Source organism: Jaculus jaculus, chromosome 1, assembly GCF_020740685.1.
Source record: "Jaculus jaculus isolate mJacJac1 chromosome 1, mJacJac1.mat.Y.cur, whole genome shotgun sequence".
Lineage (NCBI taxonomy): Eukaryota > Metazoa > Chordata > Mammalia > Rodentia > Dipodidae > Jaculus > Jaculus jaculus.
Window position 1 is genome coordinate 58,244,714 of NC_059102.1, and position 18,547 is coordinate 58,263,260.

General features: G+C 40.6%; 1 protein-coding gene across 3 annotated transcripts in view; it reads left to right on the forward strand.

The window, feature by feature from the left end:
- Positions 1–18,547, forward strand: part of Pip5k1b (phosphatidylinositol-4-phosphate 5-kinase type 1 beta) — a 320,487-nt gene that overhangs the window by 211,302 nt on the left and 90,638 nt on the right. For all 3 annotated transcript variants that reach the window (XM_045142359.1, XM_045142361.1, XM_004653147.3), the window contains exons 8-11: positions 9,330–9,541; positions 10,740–10,823; positions 10,931–10,979; positions 13,721–13,805. In XM_045142359.1, coding sequence (XP_044998294.1) covers positions 9,330–9,541; positions 10,740–10,823; positions 10,931–10,979; positions 13,721–13,805 — 430 coding nt within the window. The remainder of the gene's footprint in view (positions 1–9,329; positions 9,542–10,739; positions 10,824–10,930; positions 10,980–13,720; positions 13,806–18,547) is intronic.

Here is an 18,547-nt window from a genome sequence, read left to right on the forward strand (position 1 = left end):
CTTTATTGAGGAAATTAAATTAAATTAAAAAGACAACATTCAGCTCCAACTAGACTTACACACACAAATAATTCTGGTATTATACTCTGAGGGGCCTGCCTAGCAAAGAATAGCAAGCCTTTGGATTAATTTTCCTCTAAATCGGTAATTCCAGAAATGTCTATTTACATAAATCTCCAGGATACAATTTTGAATTTACTTATATTATTATATTATATTATATTATATTATATTATATTATATTATATTATATTTGTATTACTACAAATATCTTGTGGGTCATTAACTCCTTATTTAGTAACCATATATAGGTATTTAAAGAAATTACTCAGGAGCCTGGATATATCTTTCTGCCAGTTCCATATTTTGTTTTTAGCTCATTAGGCCTTTCAACAAAGAATAATCCATTGATTAGTATAGAAAATAACTAACTTAGCTTCCATCTTGGGCCACTTTAGTTAATATCACAAATTACTAGTTTTGTATCTGTGCCAAGTCTAGCCCATCCTCAGTAGTAGACGTGGTGGGATGTTAATTCTATTCAAGTACAAAAGTATATTTCGTTTTTAATATTTTTATTTTTTTATTTATGATAAAGAGAAGAAAGTGGGCACACCAGGCTCTCTAGCCACTGTAAACAAACTCCAGATGTGTGTTCCACCTTGTTTGTCTGGCTTACATGGGTTCTGGGGAATTGAACATGGGTCCTTAGGCTTCACAGGCAAGTACCTTAACTGCTAAGCCATCTCTACAGCCCTAGGAGTGCATTTCATTTAAGCTTCTCAGAGGAGGATGTGAAATTTTATTTTGAAAAGTTCTAACATTATATGAAAGTTGACAGAATGTAACAATTATTGCATGTATACTCTTAACCCAGCTTCATCAAATTTCAGATAAAAGCCAATCTTGTTTTACTGTGCTGTTTTTCTCCATATGTAGTTTGAAACACATTCTAACCACCACATCATTTTGTCCATACAAATTTTAGGAATATTCCTTTAATGCTAAGGACTCCTTTAAAAAAACTAAAATACCATTATCATGTATTTGAAGTATTAAGACTTCTAGCTGTCAAATAGTAGTCAAATCTTTAACTATTTCACAAGCAAATTTTATTGGGGTCAGGATTTCAATGAGCCCTGAGCTGTGTAACAAGATGGCCTCCATCTCAGAGTCTGTGCTTGACCAGCCAGTGACACATTGCCCTAGTAAAGGCTTCCCAAAGACAAACGTGATGGTCTGACCAGCCTCAAAGCCTAGCCTCATTTATAGCAAAACAGCCTCCCTTTTATGTGCTGCTAGCTGTATCCTTACTGAATAATAAGAGTGTCTGCAAATATCAGCTTGAATTGCTGTAAGCTCGAGGCCACCCTGAGACTCCATAGTGAATTCCAGGTCAGTCTGAGCTAGAGTGAGACTCTACCTTGAAAAACATATATATATATATATATATATATATATATATATGTGTGTGTGTGTGTGTGTGTGTGTGTGTGTGTGTGTGTGTGTGTGTATGTATGTATATATATATATATATATATATATATGTAAAATCAGCTTGAGTTTTGCCCTTGACACAGTATATATAAAATATATTAGATGTAAGAAGCTGTAAAAGTACTTTGGTCTTTTATCTTTATTTTTCTGACAGCAAAAGCATATAACCACAATGAATATTTTCAGTGATAATTTTTTTTTCAAAATCAATGTAATCATAATGCACAGTATGGAATCCCTATACTTAAGACGGAGAAATGTAGCAATAGACATTCTGTGGTACTGAATATTTTGGTTTTTACTTGCTTCCACACATGGAAAGCAAAGTAACAAATATACATTCCTTCCCCAGCAGGAAGCACAAAGTAAAACAAGCCTTTGGTGAGTCCAACAGTCTTATTTTTATAATATGAAAAATATAGCTATAACTTGAGGTTGAATGCTATACCACAGAGAATCACAGAGGTAATGTGTTTGAGTTTTCAGAGGGAACAAAACACATGCTCCCAACCACTGAAATCATTAGTACAGTTTTCATGGATGTGAGATCTGAGTCAGACAAAAAAAAAAGAAAAGAAAACTAGAACTAGAAAAATAGTTAAGAACATTCCAGAAGAAGTAGCATGAACAAAAATGCCAGTGTTAACATCTTCAGAGGACATGTAGAAATAATGTAAGCATTCAAGTTTGACTAGCCTGGGAGAGGAATCTAGGCTGGTATCAAATAACAAAAGCCATGGTCTGGGGATAGTGAGGACCTTTGGTATGAAATTCAGGCACTGGCACCAGGCAATGGCAAGAGTAAGAAGACTTAGGATGTGACCTAGTTTACCCAGTGGTCAGGATCAGGTCCTAACTGAAGGTGAAATTGAATCATTAGAAAGAAGAGTGTTTTGATAACATTAGCTGGATCCAAGTTTCAAATAAAAGAAGGACATGAGCATGGTGGTGCACACCTTTAATCCTAGCACTTGGGAGGCAGAGGCAGGAGGATCGCCGTGAGTACAAGGCCACCCTGAGACTACATAGTGAGTTCCAGGTGAGCCTGGGCTAGAGTGAGACCCTACCTTGAAAAACCAAAAAAAAAAAAAAAAAAAAAAAAAAAAGAGAGAGAGAGAGAGAGGAGGACATGAGGAGAAAGAACTGGTTTGGGATAAAATAAGAATTTCGGGTTTCAGCATGACCATGTTTAGAAGCTAAAATTGTCTAGAAGGCCACCGGGAATCTAAGGGCTGAAGCTTAGGAATGAGATCAAAAAAGTTTACAGTTTAGGAATTGTCTGTAAAAAAGTGGTAGCTGTATTCTGCCTCTGAAAGAGTTACACATCTACACAGTTCTCCTTCATCCTGTCTTGCTGCCCTCACTTCACTCAAGGCCCATCCTCTCTTATCTCGACTATTGAAATATTCCCCAGTACTTCAAGCGTACATTCCAATCATATTATAGACTTTAAATAGTCCTTGAGAGAGAAGGAAACAGCTCACTTTGACAATAAAAAGCCTGGTAGGATTCCAACTTCATTCCAGTTTTGAATAGCTCTGAGAATGATTTCTGTTTTCTTGCTCTATAAGTGAGGAGGAAAAGTACTGCCCCAGCTAGATGGACGGGCACCTGTGTTTGCATGGTGGCTCGTGGTTTTGAAGAGCAAATGCACAGGTAGGGAATCCACCAGCAGCAGAGAACTCAGGCAGACATTCGAGAAGCAGATGTGCACCTCAGTGATGAACTGGACAGACCATATGTCGCAGAATGCTGCTTGCTAACACAGCTTGTGCGCGTTGAGATTTTTGGCAGATATATCAATTCCTTTAATTAAATGACTAGGAGGATATGAAGAAACAACTGTTTTGTTCATAATTGATGCAAATCCTAAAAATGTGTGATGAAAATCTATCCCCCAATATTTTTACAATAGAAGTCTATATATATGTGTATATGTGTGTGTATATGTGTATATATATATATATATATATATATATATATATATATATATATATACATGGTAGTGCACGCTTTTTAAAAAATTTTTGTATTGACAACTTCTATACTTACAGACAATAAACCGTACTTCCCTCCTGCCCCCATTTTCCCCTTCATAACTCTGCTCTCCATCATATCCCCTCCCTCTCTCCATTAGTCTCTCCTTTAATTTGATGTCATCATCTTTTTCTCCTATTATGAGGGTCTTGTGTGGATAGTACTAGGCACTACAAAGTCATGGATATCGAGGCCAATTTTTGTCTGGACAGTTGCATTGTAAGAAGTGGCACCCTGCCTTTGGCTCTTATATTTTTTCCACCACCTCTTCCTCAATGGACCCTGAGCCTTGGAGGGTGTGAGATATTTCAGTGCTGGACCCTCCATCCCTTCTTAGTACTATATTTGCCTTTTGGGCCCTCCAGTGGTCACTACCAACTGCAAAGAGATTATTCTCTAACCAAAAGTGAGATTAGCATTAATATATGAATATGAACATTAAGTATAGTGATTTCAGGGCAATATGGTGAGAATAAATATGCATTTAGCCAGACAAGAGCAGGCTTTATACACCTAAGGCACATGACCTCCCCTGCCATAGACTTTTGATTAGGTTTTCAGGACCAGGCATGTATTCCCTCCCATAGAGTGGGCCTTCAGTCCAATTAGAAAGCAGTTTGTTTCCCCCTGAGCAGACATGCCACTATTGCACCTGTTTGGTTACTTGGCCTGTCTGGCCAAACTTGAGGCTTCCAGTGTCCACTGTTTTTACCACTGATGAGTTCTGTCTCCCATAGGACTGCATACAGTCCAGCTTTTTCCAGCTTTCAGTTGGCTGGGCTATAGGGAGAATGTTTTTAGCTCAGCACCAGCTTGATTTTTCAGTGACCTTGCTGCATGTGAAGTCATCAGCAACAAGGTCTTACCTTCTGTTACTCATGGGAAACACAAGACCTTGACAATAGCCTATAATGTTTTGGAGGCAACAGGGAACTCCCTGACCAACAACTCACTGGATGGTATACCATCCCTGGCATTGAAAATTTTCTAATAGCAATCTATGGCTTCTGGGTGTGCCATTATCCAAAGAAGTATGTTTTTATATGTCTTATTCAGAATAACTTGAATTTTGATTGACCCTCCTCCAACCCTTGTCTTACTCAATCTCTTCCCCTGGCTTCACTTAGGCCATTCCACTCCCTATCATCTGTTCTTCTGTTTACAAATATACAATAGCATCCCCTAAAGTCCTTCCTTCTCCTCCCTCCCTATAGGCTTTTTCCAGCTTGCTGGTCTCTGCTACCCTTATTTTGGTTTCAGCTCACACACAAGTCTAAACATTTGTACTAGGATCCAAATATGAGAGAGAACAGATGGCATTTGGCTTTCTGGGCCTGAGTTACCTCACTTAGTATGATCATTTCTAGATCCATCCTTTTCCAAGCAAATTTTATAGTTTCATTTTTTCCTTACTGCTGAATAGAACTTCACTGTGTAAATGTGCCACATCTTTATTATGCATCCATCTAGCTATTGTGACTACTAATAAACATGTTGGTACAAGTATCTCTGAGGTAGTGAGAAGAGTCATTAGGACATATGCCTAGGAGTGCTATAGCTGGATCATATGGTAAATCTATTTTTAGCTTTCTCAAGAACCTCCACACTGACTTCCACAATGGCTGTACCAGATTACATTCCCACCAACAGTGCAGAGGGGTTCCCCTTTTACCACATGCTCGCCAATATTTATAGTCACTTGTTTTCTTAATGGTAGCCATTCTCACAAGAGTGAAATGAAATCTCAAAGTAGTTTTAATTTGCATTTCCCTGATGGCTAAAGATGTAGAACACTTTTTTAGATGTTTACATGCCATCTGTATTTCTTCTATTGAGAACTCTCTATTCAGTTCCATAGGCCACTTTTTTAATTAGGTTGTTTGATTGTTTTGTTTTTTGAGTACTTTGTATATTCTGGATATTAATCATTAATTCTCTGTTAGATGTATAGCTGGAAAAGATTTTCTCCCATTCTGTAGGTTGTCTCTTTGCTCTATTCACAGTGTCCTTTGTTGTACAAAAACTTTGTAATTTCATGAGATCCTAATAGTTGATTAGTGGTTTTATTTCCTGGGCAATTGGGGTTATATTCAGAAAGTCATTGCCTATGGCAATATGTTGAAGGGTTTACCCTACCTTTTCCTCTAGCAATTTCAGAGTTTCGGGTCTGATATTAAGGCCCCTGATCAATTTGGACTTGATTCTTGTACATGGAGAAAGACAAGGATCTATTTTCATTTTTCTCCATATAAATCAGTTTTCCCATCACCATCTGTTAAAGAGGCTATCTTTTCTCCAATGGATATTTTTGGTGTTTTTGTCAAAAATCAGATGTCTGTAGCTGCCTGGATTAACATCTGGGTCCTCTATTCTGTCCCATTGATCTACGTGTTGGTCTTTGTGCCGGTACCATGCTGCATATATATATAGTTTATTTCTTTATGTATTTGAGGAGAGAGAGAGGAAGAAGCAGAGAGGAAGAGAGAATGGGAGCCCCAGGACCTCCAGCAATTGCAAATAAACTCAAGATGCATGTGCCTCCTTGTGCATCTGGTTTGCCTGGGTCCTGGGGAATCAAACCAGGTGCCTTAGGCTTCGCAGGCAAATGCCTTAATCGCTAAGCCATCTCTCCAGCCCTGTTTTTATTACTATGGCTTTGTAATATAGCTTAAAATCGGGTATTGTGATACCACCAGCCTTATTTTTGTCACTCAAAATTGGCTATTCGAGGTTTTGTGTGCTTTAAATGAGTTTTAGTATTTTTTTTCTATTTCTGTGAAGAACGCCATTGGAATTTTAATGGGGATTGCATTAAATATGTAGATAGCTGTTGGCAAGGTTGACATTTTCACAATTTTGACTCTTCCAATCCAAGAACATGGGATGTCTTTCCTTTTCCTAGTGTCTTCTGCAGTTTCTCACTGAGCATTTTAAAGTTCTCATTGTAGTGCTCCTTTACTTCCTTGGTTAGGTTTATTCCAAGGTACTTTTATTTTTGAGGCAATTGTGAATGGGAGAGATTCCCTGATTTCATCCTCCGTATGTTTGTTGTTAGTGTATAGAAAAGCTACTGATTTCTATATGTTTATTTTGTATCCTGCTACATTGCTAAAAATGTTTATCAGCTCTAACAGTTTGCTGGTAGAGTCATTAGGGTCCTTTATGTATATAATCATATCATCTGCAAATAATGATAATTTGATCTCTTCTGTCCCATTTGTATACCTTTAATTCGTGTCTCGTGCCTTATTGCTATTGCTAAGACTTCCAATACTATAATAAATAAAGGTGGGGACAGTGGACACCCTTGTCTTGTTCCTGGATTGAGTGGAAAAGCTTCAAGTGTTTCTCCATTTTGCATTATGTTGGCTGCAAGTTTGTCATGAATAGCCTTTATTATGTTGAGATATGTTTCTCCTATTCCCAATTTCTATAGGGCTTTTACATGAAGGGATGTTGGATTTTTTGAATGCCTTTTCTGTGTCTATTGAGATGATCATGTGATTTTTGTCCTTCAGTCCATTTATATAATGTATTACATTTATCAGTTTCCATATGTTGAACCATCCCTGCATCTCTGGGATAAAGCCTACTTGGTCAGGATGAATAATCTTTTTGATATATTCTTGTATTCTGCTTGCCAATATTTGTTGAGAATTTTTGCATCTATGTTCATGAGAGAGATTGGTCTGTAATTTTCTTTTTTTGTTCAGTCTTTGTCTGGTTTGGATATTGGAGTGATGCTGGCTTCACAGAAGGAGTTTTGTAGAATTCCTTCCCTTTCTATTTTATGTAAAATTTTGAGAAGCAATGGTGTTAGTGCTTCCATGACAGTCTGGGGAAATTCACCAGTGAATCCATCTGGGCCTGGACTTTTTTTAGTTGGGAGTTTTTTTTCAAATTTTTATTAACAATTTCCATGATTATAAAAACTATCCCATGGTAATATCCGTCCTCCCCCCACTTTCCCCTTTGAAACTCCATTCTCCATCATATCTCCTCCCCACTCAATCATTTTCTCTTTTATTTTGATGTCATGATCTTTTCCTCCTCTTACAATGGTCTTGTGTAGGTAGTGGCAGGCACTGTGAGGTCATGGATATCCAGGCCATTTTGTTCTGTGGGGAGCACGTTGTAAGGAGTCTACCCTTCATTTGGCTCTTACATTCTTTCCACCACCTCTTCCACATTAGACCCTGAGCCTTGGAAGGTGTGATAGAGATATTACAGTATTGAGTACTCCGGACACTTCTTTCCAGCACCATGATACCTTCAGAGTTGTCCCAAGGTCACTGCCATCTGAAAAGAGAAGATTTCTATCCAAAGTGACAGTAGCATTAATGTAAGGGTATGAACATTAAGAGAAGTGCTTACTGGGCAGTTTGATAAATATAGTATATACATTTAGTCAGACAGCAACAGACATTACACCCCTAGGGCTCATGACTACCCCTGTGTTAAGTTTTCAGTATCAGGGATGTATTCCCTCCCAAGGAGCGGGCCTCCAGTCCAATTAGAGGGCAGTTGGTTTCCACCATGACAGACATGCCACTATTGCACCCATTGGCTCATTTGGCCTGGCTGGCCAAATATAAGGCTTACAGTGTCCACTGAGCATCTTCACTGGTGTTTTCTCTTTCTGCCATTGAACTGCATGCAGAATGGCTTGATTCCCCAGGACCCACGTAAACCAGATGCACAAGGTGGCACATGCATCTGGAGTTCATTTGTAGTGGCTGGAGGCACTGGTATACCCTTTCTCTTTCTCTCTCTCTCTCTCTGTCTCTCAAATAAATAAATATTTTTTTAAAAAAAGAGTGTGGAGCTAGGCATGGTGACACACGCCTTTAATCCAAGCACTCGGGAGGCAGAGATAGGAGGATTGCTGTGAGTTTGAGGCCACCCTGAGACTACATAGTGAATTCCAGGTCAGCCTGGGCTAGAGTGAAACCCTACCTCGAAAAAACAAAAAAAAAAAAAGAGTATGGATGCCAGAGTGGATCTCTTGGGTCTCTGCTATTTATGTGTTATGTGCAATTGAGCAAATTATCTCTGTAAAATAGAGATCGCAGTAACACCTAACTCACAGGGCTGTTGTGAGGATTGAACTCTGCACCTGACACATGGGAAGTTTTCCCATAAGTGCTCCTGATAAGTCGTGTGTGGAAGGAAAAGATGGGTTAATTTGGATTTGCATTAAACATTTTTCCAGGTGTGGTGGCTCACGCCTTTAATCCCAGCACTTGGGAGGCAGAAGTAGGAGTATTGCCATGATTTCGAGGCACCCTGAGACTATATAGTGAATTCCAGATCAGCCTGAGCTTGAGTGAAACCCTACCTCGAAAAACAAACACACAAACAAAAAAATCTTGTCATACAGCCACTGTGGCAATCCTCCCTGCAAATCATCTTAAATGTTCTGATTTTTTTATTTACGCATTTGAGAGACAGGAAGAAACAGGAAAAGGCAGGGAGAAAGAGAGAGAAAGTGAATATGGGTATGTGAGGGCCTCCTGATACTGCAAACAAGCTTCAGATGCATGCAGTATTTTGTGCATCTGGCTTTATATGGGCACTAGGGAAATGAACCCCAAACATCAATCTTTACAAGCAAGTGCTTTTGACCCCTGAGCCATCTCTTCAACCCAGGTGTTGTTGTTTTGATGTTTTATTGTCTCTCAAACTCTCAATGGGAGGGATGCAGGAGTGGGTTTGTCTGCTGTCAAGAGTCCTTAGATTTTGTGCAGATGAGGCCCTTGGGGTTGACTGGCCTCTTGGGTCTTATTCTCCCTCAGGTGCTAGAAAGCTTCAAGATCATGGACTACAGCCTTTTGCTGGGAATCCACATTTTGGATCACTCCCTTAAAGACAAAGAAGAGGAGCCCTTACAGAACGTGCCTGATGCGAAACGGCCCGGGATGCAGAAAGTCCTGTACTCCACAGCCATGGAATCCATCCAGGGCCCAGGGAAGTCTGCAGATGGGATCATCCCAGAGAACCCAGACACGTAAGTTCCATCGCAGAACTCTCCTGACTGTGACAGTCCCTGTCCCTGGGTAACCACATGCAACTGCATCCATCTGATGGTGGCACTGGGGGATTGAATGCCTGCTGGACACTGAACAGGTTAAGCCAGCCTCATTTCTATTCAACTGTAAAGAAATAGTGGCAGTTTCTTTCATTGGTATGATTCACTTACTATATATTCACAGCACCAACCATAACAAGGGAAATAGGCTCTGGATTTGATAAACTAAAGTATTAAATAAATACATGACAGGAATGAGGTTGAAAAACTAAGTTCTTTATCTCTGTGAAGCAGTTCTGTTGCTATCCCTGCACTCTGGTAGATGTGGTCTCTTGCCTCAGCCAGATGTGACAGTGACTGTAGGATTTATTTGCATGTGTAAAGTGCATCTGGACAGCGGAAACCAGAGGACTGTTGAAATGGTTGAGTCATCATGTGTGTGCTTGCTGAGCAAGGGGATTAAGACATCACTTCTATGGCCATCACGGCCTGCTGTCTAGGATCCTATAACCATGACTGAGCCATTGACACGTTCTCTCTCCTTTATAAAGAGAACTGACACACAGTGATCCTTGTTTTAGCCCTTGCTTGCAATTCCATCAAAATGTACAGTCGTCAGATGAATGAATTATTCTGTAACCTTATGGTAAAATGTCTACACAGCAGTAGACATTATATATAATCACCATTGATATGAAGAAACTTTCAGTGCTTAGCAACTGCAAAATCCCAGGTATAAACATGATTAGTAATCCCCTCTTTAGATCAACAAATATGCACATAAACACAATGGAAAGTGATACCATAAGTGCACTCAGAAATGTATTTTTTTACATATTTGCTTCTATGTGCTTTCTACATCTCATTTCATAATTATTATAATGATATAACTGATTCTTTAGATAAGAAAAAAATCAATATTTTGTAATTCTGTGAGTCTACAAATTGTTGCTCGTGACTTAACTTGGATTCTTCAGCTGATGACTGTGATGTTCTCCTCTGTGGGAAGTATATCACGCTGGATGCCCAGAAAGACTTAAAATTGATGAAAAAAAAATGACAAAGGAGGAGATAACCCAGGCTTCTTAAAGACACTGATTTTCACACTATAATTAGTAATAAACTTTAGCTTTCTCTACTTATATAATAAATATTTTCTCTTTTGCTCTATCAACAGAATGGGAGGCATTCCAGCTAAAAGCCATAAGGGAGAAAAGCTACTTTTATTTATGGGCATTATTGACATTCTACAATCATATAGGTAAGAAATTTGGGGAAGTGGTCTTTATTTTCAAAAATCCTTATGAACATACATCAAGTGAGACTGGCTTATATACTCAATGTTACTTTCCATCTGTTTACATTTAGGTTAATGAAGAAATTGGAGCATTCCTGGAAAGCTCTTGTCTATGATGGGGTAAGGGCACATGTCTTGCTAAATTGCAGATGTTTCTAATCCAAGGGTGGCAGGGAAACTGTGTCATTAGACTAAGAAGATGGACTCTGAAAATTCACAATTTTTGGCTGGCAGGTTAGCTCAAATCTGAAAACAAAGGCCACATCATCATTTCCAATAGCTATTCAAGTAAGTGATGCCAGACCAGTGACCAGGTAAAGGCCAGACAAACCAAATGATGTCTGCTTCTGTGTGGAATGCAGGAGAAGAAAAGAAAGGGATCCTTTCACATTGATACTGGGAAGGTCTCAAGAGACCTAACTAAAGAAGGGTTTGAGCCCTGACTGTGAAGGAAGACAGCCTGGATTTGAACTCACTTCCCCACTTAATTGCCCATGTGACTAAGGCATGTCGCTTGTGATGCAGCCTGTCAGCCTCTTTTCTCATCAGTCACGAGGTAGTGCTGGGACCTGCCTGTTGTGAGGTGAAAAGAGGTGCTGAGTGCTCTCACCACCACGCCCGACACGTAGCAAGGACATGGAAAGTGAAAAGGTGGAAGGGGTATGCACTTGTGTATTCGTACATGTGAAGAACTTATATACACTTATGTATGCAGGCTGACAAGAAGGCATCATATGAATAACTGAAGAAAAAATTACTCAAACAGCAAGACAGGCTAGGGAGAGAGCGCAGAGGATAAAGTGCTTGCTAGGCAAGCATGAGTTCCTGAGTTTGAATCCCCAGAACCCATGTAATAAATCAGACACCGTAGCAGACATCTGTAATCCCAGCCTGCCTATGGCAAGAAGAGATACAGAGACAGGAGAATCCATCAGAAGTTGGCTGGGCAGATAACCTGGTGACCAAGTTGTCCTGTGACTTCCGCATGCACGCCTAGGCATGTGTTCACCTGCTCACACCCACAGAAAGAGCAAGCAAGTCTCTCCCGCTCTCTTAAACACACACACACACACACGCACACACACCCCATATCTAGATGTCAGATTTGAATTCCTGATGAAAGACTATTCACTGGCCTGCACAGGGTCTCAGTTAATGACTTACTATGACACTTCTAAAGAATATATTGATCAAAGATCCATTTCCTTCTAAAAGGTTAGCAGATGCTTTTCCTTGGAAGATAAATTATGATACTATTCTTCCCCTTTCTGGAAACTAGCACACATTATTCAGTTCTGTGGAAGACTACTAATTACCTTTTGGCATGAAAGATCTGCATGGTGCCCAGGAGCTAAAGGATGGCCTCTATCACAATCTACTCTTAAACCACCAGCTCACAGATTTGATTTTGAGAATCAACTGTAGACTTCATCAGATCAGAGATTCTTTCCATGGAAAGGTCAAGGGAGCAGGTTAATTTTAGTTCTTCCAGCTGAGCCAGATAGGAACCCCACAGCACCTTGTACACAGAAGGGGAGCCAGGCAGGAAGCATGCCCACACTCAATCCCTGGCGGTTTCTGGGACACTTTAATTCTGTTTCCAGAAGATTTCTGATCTGGCCTAGTCCTTATTGACCATATTTTTCAAAGAGGCCCTGCCTTTGTTGAAAACATACCTTCTGGTCTTGTATTTTATTTTGTTTTATTTCATCTTTTAAAAAAACTCATCTTGATTATATATTTGTGAAACAATAAGCAATAATCATAACTTCAAGACTTTGTTCTTAAATGTGGCTCCTATTTAGACAGGGATTCTTTATTCCAAACAAAACAATAATAGAACTCCCTTAAAAGTGAGGGCTGAGTTTAAGTTACCTACAGATTCCCCTTGCTTCTTTCTGATATTTTTATGTGACAGAACCTGATATAAGAGTGGATCCACTTGCCAGGCGTGGTGGTGCATGCCTTTAATAGGATTGCTGTGAGTTCAAGACCAGCCTGAGACTACATAGCATAGACTCTTACCCTGTTGGAACCCACAAATTTGGGTTCACAATGAGGCATTGTATGCATAAGCAGATTTGCTATGTATTATTATTGATTTTGAGACGGGCTCTCACAATAGCCCAGGCTGACTTTGACCTCACGGAAGTCCTCCCACCTTAGCCTACCAAGTGCTGGGATTACAAGCTTGAGCCAGCATACCCGGCTCTAGAAAAGAGCAGCTGGAGCAAAACTGAATAATTGCCAGTGAACTCAGAGAATCAGTTCTTCATCCCTGCCCCATCCGTCCTAGGTACTCCTGCCAAGTGAGAGAGGAACAGGGTCACAGCTTCCGTTCAGCCCTGTGTGGTCAGGAGCTAATCCAGGGGAGCCACCAAGGAGCCTGCTAGTATGTCCACACCATCCCTTGGTGATAGAGATACCCTAATTTAAATGTCACTCTTATGTTAGGCATGTTTGGTTTATACCCTAATTTCTATTCATCAATAAGAATGCCACCCCTAATTCCCAGTGGCCCTTGGAGCACTGGTTGTCTATTAAGTCTTTCTCCCCTCCTCCCCCACCCCACACAAGGTGCTAACTAAGCATGGCCAGTCTTCGCTTATAGAGCAGACCCCTCTGCTCTGTCTCTCCTGCCCACTCAGGTTCCATTTTGTCTTGGCAATCTAGAACTTTGCTCTGGTTGAGTCTGTGGCCTTTCCACCAGCCAAAGCCACCAATTCCCCTCAAGACAGAGAACATTGTACCTTCTAGCTCTTGGCCATGTTTGGTGAGAGACCTTGACCCCAAAAATGCTTTCTTCCAACCTGAGATGAACTTAGAGAAGCAAACCTGGAGTCTTTTGTTTCTCTTTTCAGGACACTGTTTCAGTTCATAGACCAAGTTTTTATGCAGACAGATTTTTAAAGTTTATGAATGCCAGAGTTTTCAAGAAAATTCAAGGTAAGATTCTTGTTTAAAATATTTTTTAATATTTTATTTATTTATTATCTATTCAAGAGAGAGAGGATGGGAATGCTAGGGCCTCTAGCCACTGCAAACAAACTCCAGACACATGCGCCACCTTGTGCATCTGGCTTACATGAGTATTGGAGAACTGAACCTGGGTCCTAAGGCAAGTGCCTTAACCACTAAGCTATCTATGCAGCTCAAGGTAAGATCCTTAAGAAAACTAATTACTTGTAGCACTTGTTACTGACTTCACCATGTATCCATGGAAATCTTTCACTGCAAGAATTGGATTATTCTTTTCTGTACAGTGGTACTCATTTAGCAAGGTGGTACATGCAGCTGGAGTTTATTTGCAGCGGCTGGAAGCCATGGTTTGCTCATTCATTTCCTCCCCCCCATAAACAAATAAGCACACACTAGTTATTCTTGTGGACAATTCTCTAGAATGTTAGGCCACAAAACAAGTCCCAATCCACTAAAAATATAGAAGTCATGCACAATGTAATGAAATAATAAAGGATGAAAACTGAAAACTAAATAATATATTCTTCTTAAAAAATATTTTTGCCTGGTGTGGTGGCACATGGCTTTAATCCCTGCACTCAGGAGACAGAGGTAGGAGGATCGTCATGAGTTTGAGGCCACCCTGAGACTACATAGTGAATTCCAGGTCAGACTGGGCTGAAGTAAGATCCTACCTCAAAAAACAAAAACAAAACAAAAAGTAAGTGTTTAAACCCAAAGCTCATGATGGTATTGCAAATCAATGAGTCTCATAGGATCTTTTTTTTTTTTTCCTTTATACTTCTAGTTGTTCAATGTCCTACATGCATATCATTAGTAGAAAGTTTTCAATTGTTGTGAAAAGATGAAAATACTCCTAATTATACACATACTTTTATTTTACCATTTAACTTCTCTGTGTTCTGATTTTTCACATGTGTGAGTATATGAGTGAGAGGGAGAGTAGGTGTACCAGGGCCTCTTGCCACTCCAAATGAATGCCACACACTTGTACCACTTTTTGCATCTGGCTTATGTGAACAGCGTGGGAATTGAACCCAGGCAAGTAAGCACTTTTAACAACTGAGTCATCTCCCAGCCCTTGTATGGTTCATTTTTACAATTCAAATTAAGATAAGATAGCCACCACCAAAAAAAAAAAAAAAAAAAAGCTGTTAAGTAGAATGTTTATGTTTTACTTTTAAAAGGGCAATTTTCGGTTGGAGGGGTGGCTTAGCAGTTAAGGCATTTGCCTGCGAAGCCAAAGGACCCTGGTTTGATTCCCCAGGACTCATATAAGCCAGATGCACAAGGTAGTGCATGCATCTGGAGTTTGTTTTCAGTGGCTAGAGACCCTGGTGCACCCATTCTCTGTCTCTGTCCCTCCCCCCACCCTCTCTCAAATAAATAAAACTTAAAAAAATTATTTGTTTGGGAGAAAAAGGGAGAGAAAGAGAGAACGGGCACACCAGGGCCTTCAGCTGCTGCAAACAAACTCTAGACACAGGTCCCACGTTGTGCATCTGGTTTATGTGGTTACTGGGGAATCAAACCTCTGGCAGATCCCCTTGCCAATCCATCCTCCTCACATAAATGTCTACCAGATTCTGCAAACTCATCATGGCCAGAGTTGAATTTGGCTGCATCCCAATACAGAGCCTGCCTCTCGTAGTAGACAGCTCCAGGTCACTGAGATGAACTTCTAAACCAGGCATAATTATGGAAGAAGGGATTTATTGAGGCTTAAGGATCAAGGGGAAGTTCCATAATGACAGAATAAGTGGACCCTCTTTCACAGGACCAAGCAGAGAGAAAAAAACCACAAGTCAAAACCTAAATGCCACACTGCCAGCACATGCAGGCACACTTCAGGAACTGCGGGCAACGCTCAAGCACCTTGCAGATCTTTAGACTGGAATTCCAAATCTACCTCCACACCTTAGGGCTGGAACCTAGGATCCGCCCACAGTGACACCTCCTCCAGCCAGGTGACTGCAGATCTAAATTACAGACTTTAATAAAATCCTGACTATATTTCAGGCCAGCCATTCAGACTGCCACACCTCTATGTCAAGATCCGCATCCCACAGGCAGCCACCACAACCACCACCCTGATCCACCTAGTAACCCAAACCAAAACTGCTGTCATGCCGTCTTGACTCTGTGCACACACAGCCACCCACCAACACTTGAGGCTTTGCGCTCAGAAGCATCCGCCTCCTCCCAGCGTGCTTCCTGGAGCATAGCGGACACTCACTCGCAGTTGGATGAACAATGCAGTGAATGAGTACAATTTCTACCAACTCCCACCACTTCAAAGGGAAGCAATAGAATTGGTAAACTTGACACTGCAACAAAACCATAAGATGTTTCACCATCTATCATTATTTGAAAGCCCAAATGCTAAGAGTATCCCTTCCTTGTGAGTGAAGACACTACGCTCCCCACAAAGTAGCACCTGGTCTTCAAGTATCTTCTTTTGTTTGTTGGTTTTGGTTTTGGTTTGAGGGCTTTGGTTATTATTGCTGTTTGGTTAGTTTTTTTTGGGGGGGGGGTTTGGTGGTTTTTCAAGGTAGGATCTCACTCTAGCCCAGGCTGACCTGGAATTCACTATGGAGTCTCAGGGTGGCCTCGAACTCATGGTGATCCTCCTATCTCTGCCTCCCGAGTGCTGGGATTAAAGGCGTGTGCCACCACGCCTGGCTGTTTGGTTAGTTTTTTTTTTAAAAAAAAAAGTATTAATTTGATTTGCAAGCAGAGAGAGAAGAGATTGACAGAAGAGAGAGAATGGGCATGTACCACTTTGTACATCTGGCTTTACGTGGGTACTGGAGAATTAAACCCAGGTCATTAGGCTTTGCAAGCAAGTACCTTAACCGCTGAGCCATCTCTTTAGCCCCTTTGTAAGTTTTTGTTGTTTGTTTTGCCTTCTTTGGAGAGAGAGAGAGTGTATGTGTGTGTGTGACATGTGCACATATTATTAAGTGTGAGTGAGGACACACGTGGAAGTCAGAGGACAACGTTAAGGTACCATTCATCACCTTCCACCACTGGAGGCGGAAGCTCTCATTCTTGCTGTTCGCTGCTGCATTTACCAGGCTAACTGCTGGTCCACAAGCTTCCAGAAAAGCCTCCCGTCTTTCCCTCCCATCTTGGAATCAGCATGCTAGGTTATAGCACACCATGGATTCTGGCTTTTATGTGGAGTCTGGAAGCCAAGCTTTGGTACTCAGACTTGAGTGGAAAGCAGTTTATCACTGAGCCATCTCCCCACCTTGGTTTTGCCTCCTTAAAGCCACTCATCCTAGCCCACTAAGCAGTAATGTCTACAAAAATCCTAAATTTTCTATAAGTATTAGACGCTATTGTGTTTTTAAAAAAACTCACTGAAATTATTTGCCTTAAGATGTCTAAAGAACTGAATATAAGGATTAAAACTAATTTGTTTATTTACACTAATTTAAGTGTTCTAAGGTTTCAAAACAATAATGTATTTTTTCAGTTACCATTTACATGCCTGTTCTACACCTTGTGCTTAACTGAGCACTAATAATAGAGGAAGCTTTTAAAAATTAATTCTGTTTTGAGCCAGGGATTAAAACATGTAACAGATTTATAATACCATGAAGCCACTGTTAATAAATTGGTGGATACACTACTGTAGGTATGCCAAACTAAATAAGATCAATTCTTCCCCAAGAAAAGAGCTTTACACAGAAAAAAAAATACTAAACTAAGTCCTAAACTTTTAATTCCAAGTTCACTAAGAATAGAGACAGAGTGGGCATCTCAGGGAGGAGAGAAGAGCTTGTGCAAAGGCCTCTGGGTAGGAATGAAGGGGGTGACAGGGAACGCTCCTGAAGAACAGCTGGGTGAGCTGAAAAGTCATCAGGAATGTAGACAGTTGAATGGCAAAACACGGGCTACAAATGGGCAGAAGATACCCAGACATGGTTCAGCCAGAGACAAATTCAGGAGTTTCTAGCTCACACAGGACAGGAGCCTACCACACCAACCGTCGAGGTTACTCACTCTGGAGCAGCCCTGAGCCTTATCTGCTGAGTGAGGTGATGCTCGTTCCTAAGACAAGTCAATTCACCACTGAGGACAAAAGTAACTCCTTTTGCAGGTGCCCTGCACAGAGGTTTGTTTCCGCGTCCACTCTGCGGCTTGTTGCGTACCAGACTAGGAAGGCATGTGGAGCTGTTTCTCTCTCCAGGCTTTTGGCCCTCACTCCACTCACACCCAAGTCGGTCTGTCCTGCCCTCACCTCCTCCAGGTTGGCTCACTGCTGCCTACAATCTCTCCATCCTACGTGGGTCTCAACACAGAGCACCAGCACCTGCCTAAGAGAAATGATGACGAAGCGCGGTGCTCAGACACTTTTGGTCTTAGGGTCACTCTGTACCCTTCAAAATTACTGAAGACTCCAAAGAGATTTATTTAAATCTAACTATCTATAATTTAGAAATCTAAACAGAGAGGAAAAAATAATCCTTACCGGTTAACAGTAAAACCCATTGTACATTAAATCAATTTTTACCAAAACCTATTATGAAAATAATTATTTTAGCTAGGTGTGCTGATGCATGCCTTTAATCCCAGCACTTGAGAGGCCAAGATAGGAGGATCACTGTGAGTTTGAGGCCACCTTGAGAATACCTAGTGAATTCCAGGTCAGCCTGTGTGAGAGACCCTACCTCAAATATAATAGTAATAATGATAATGAT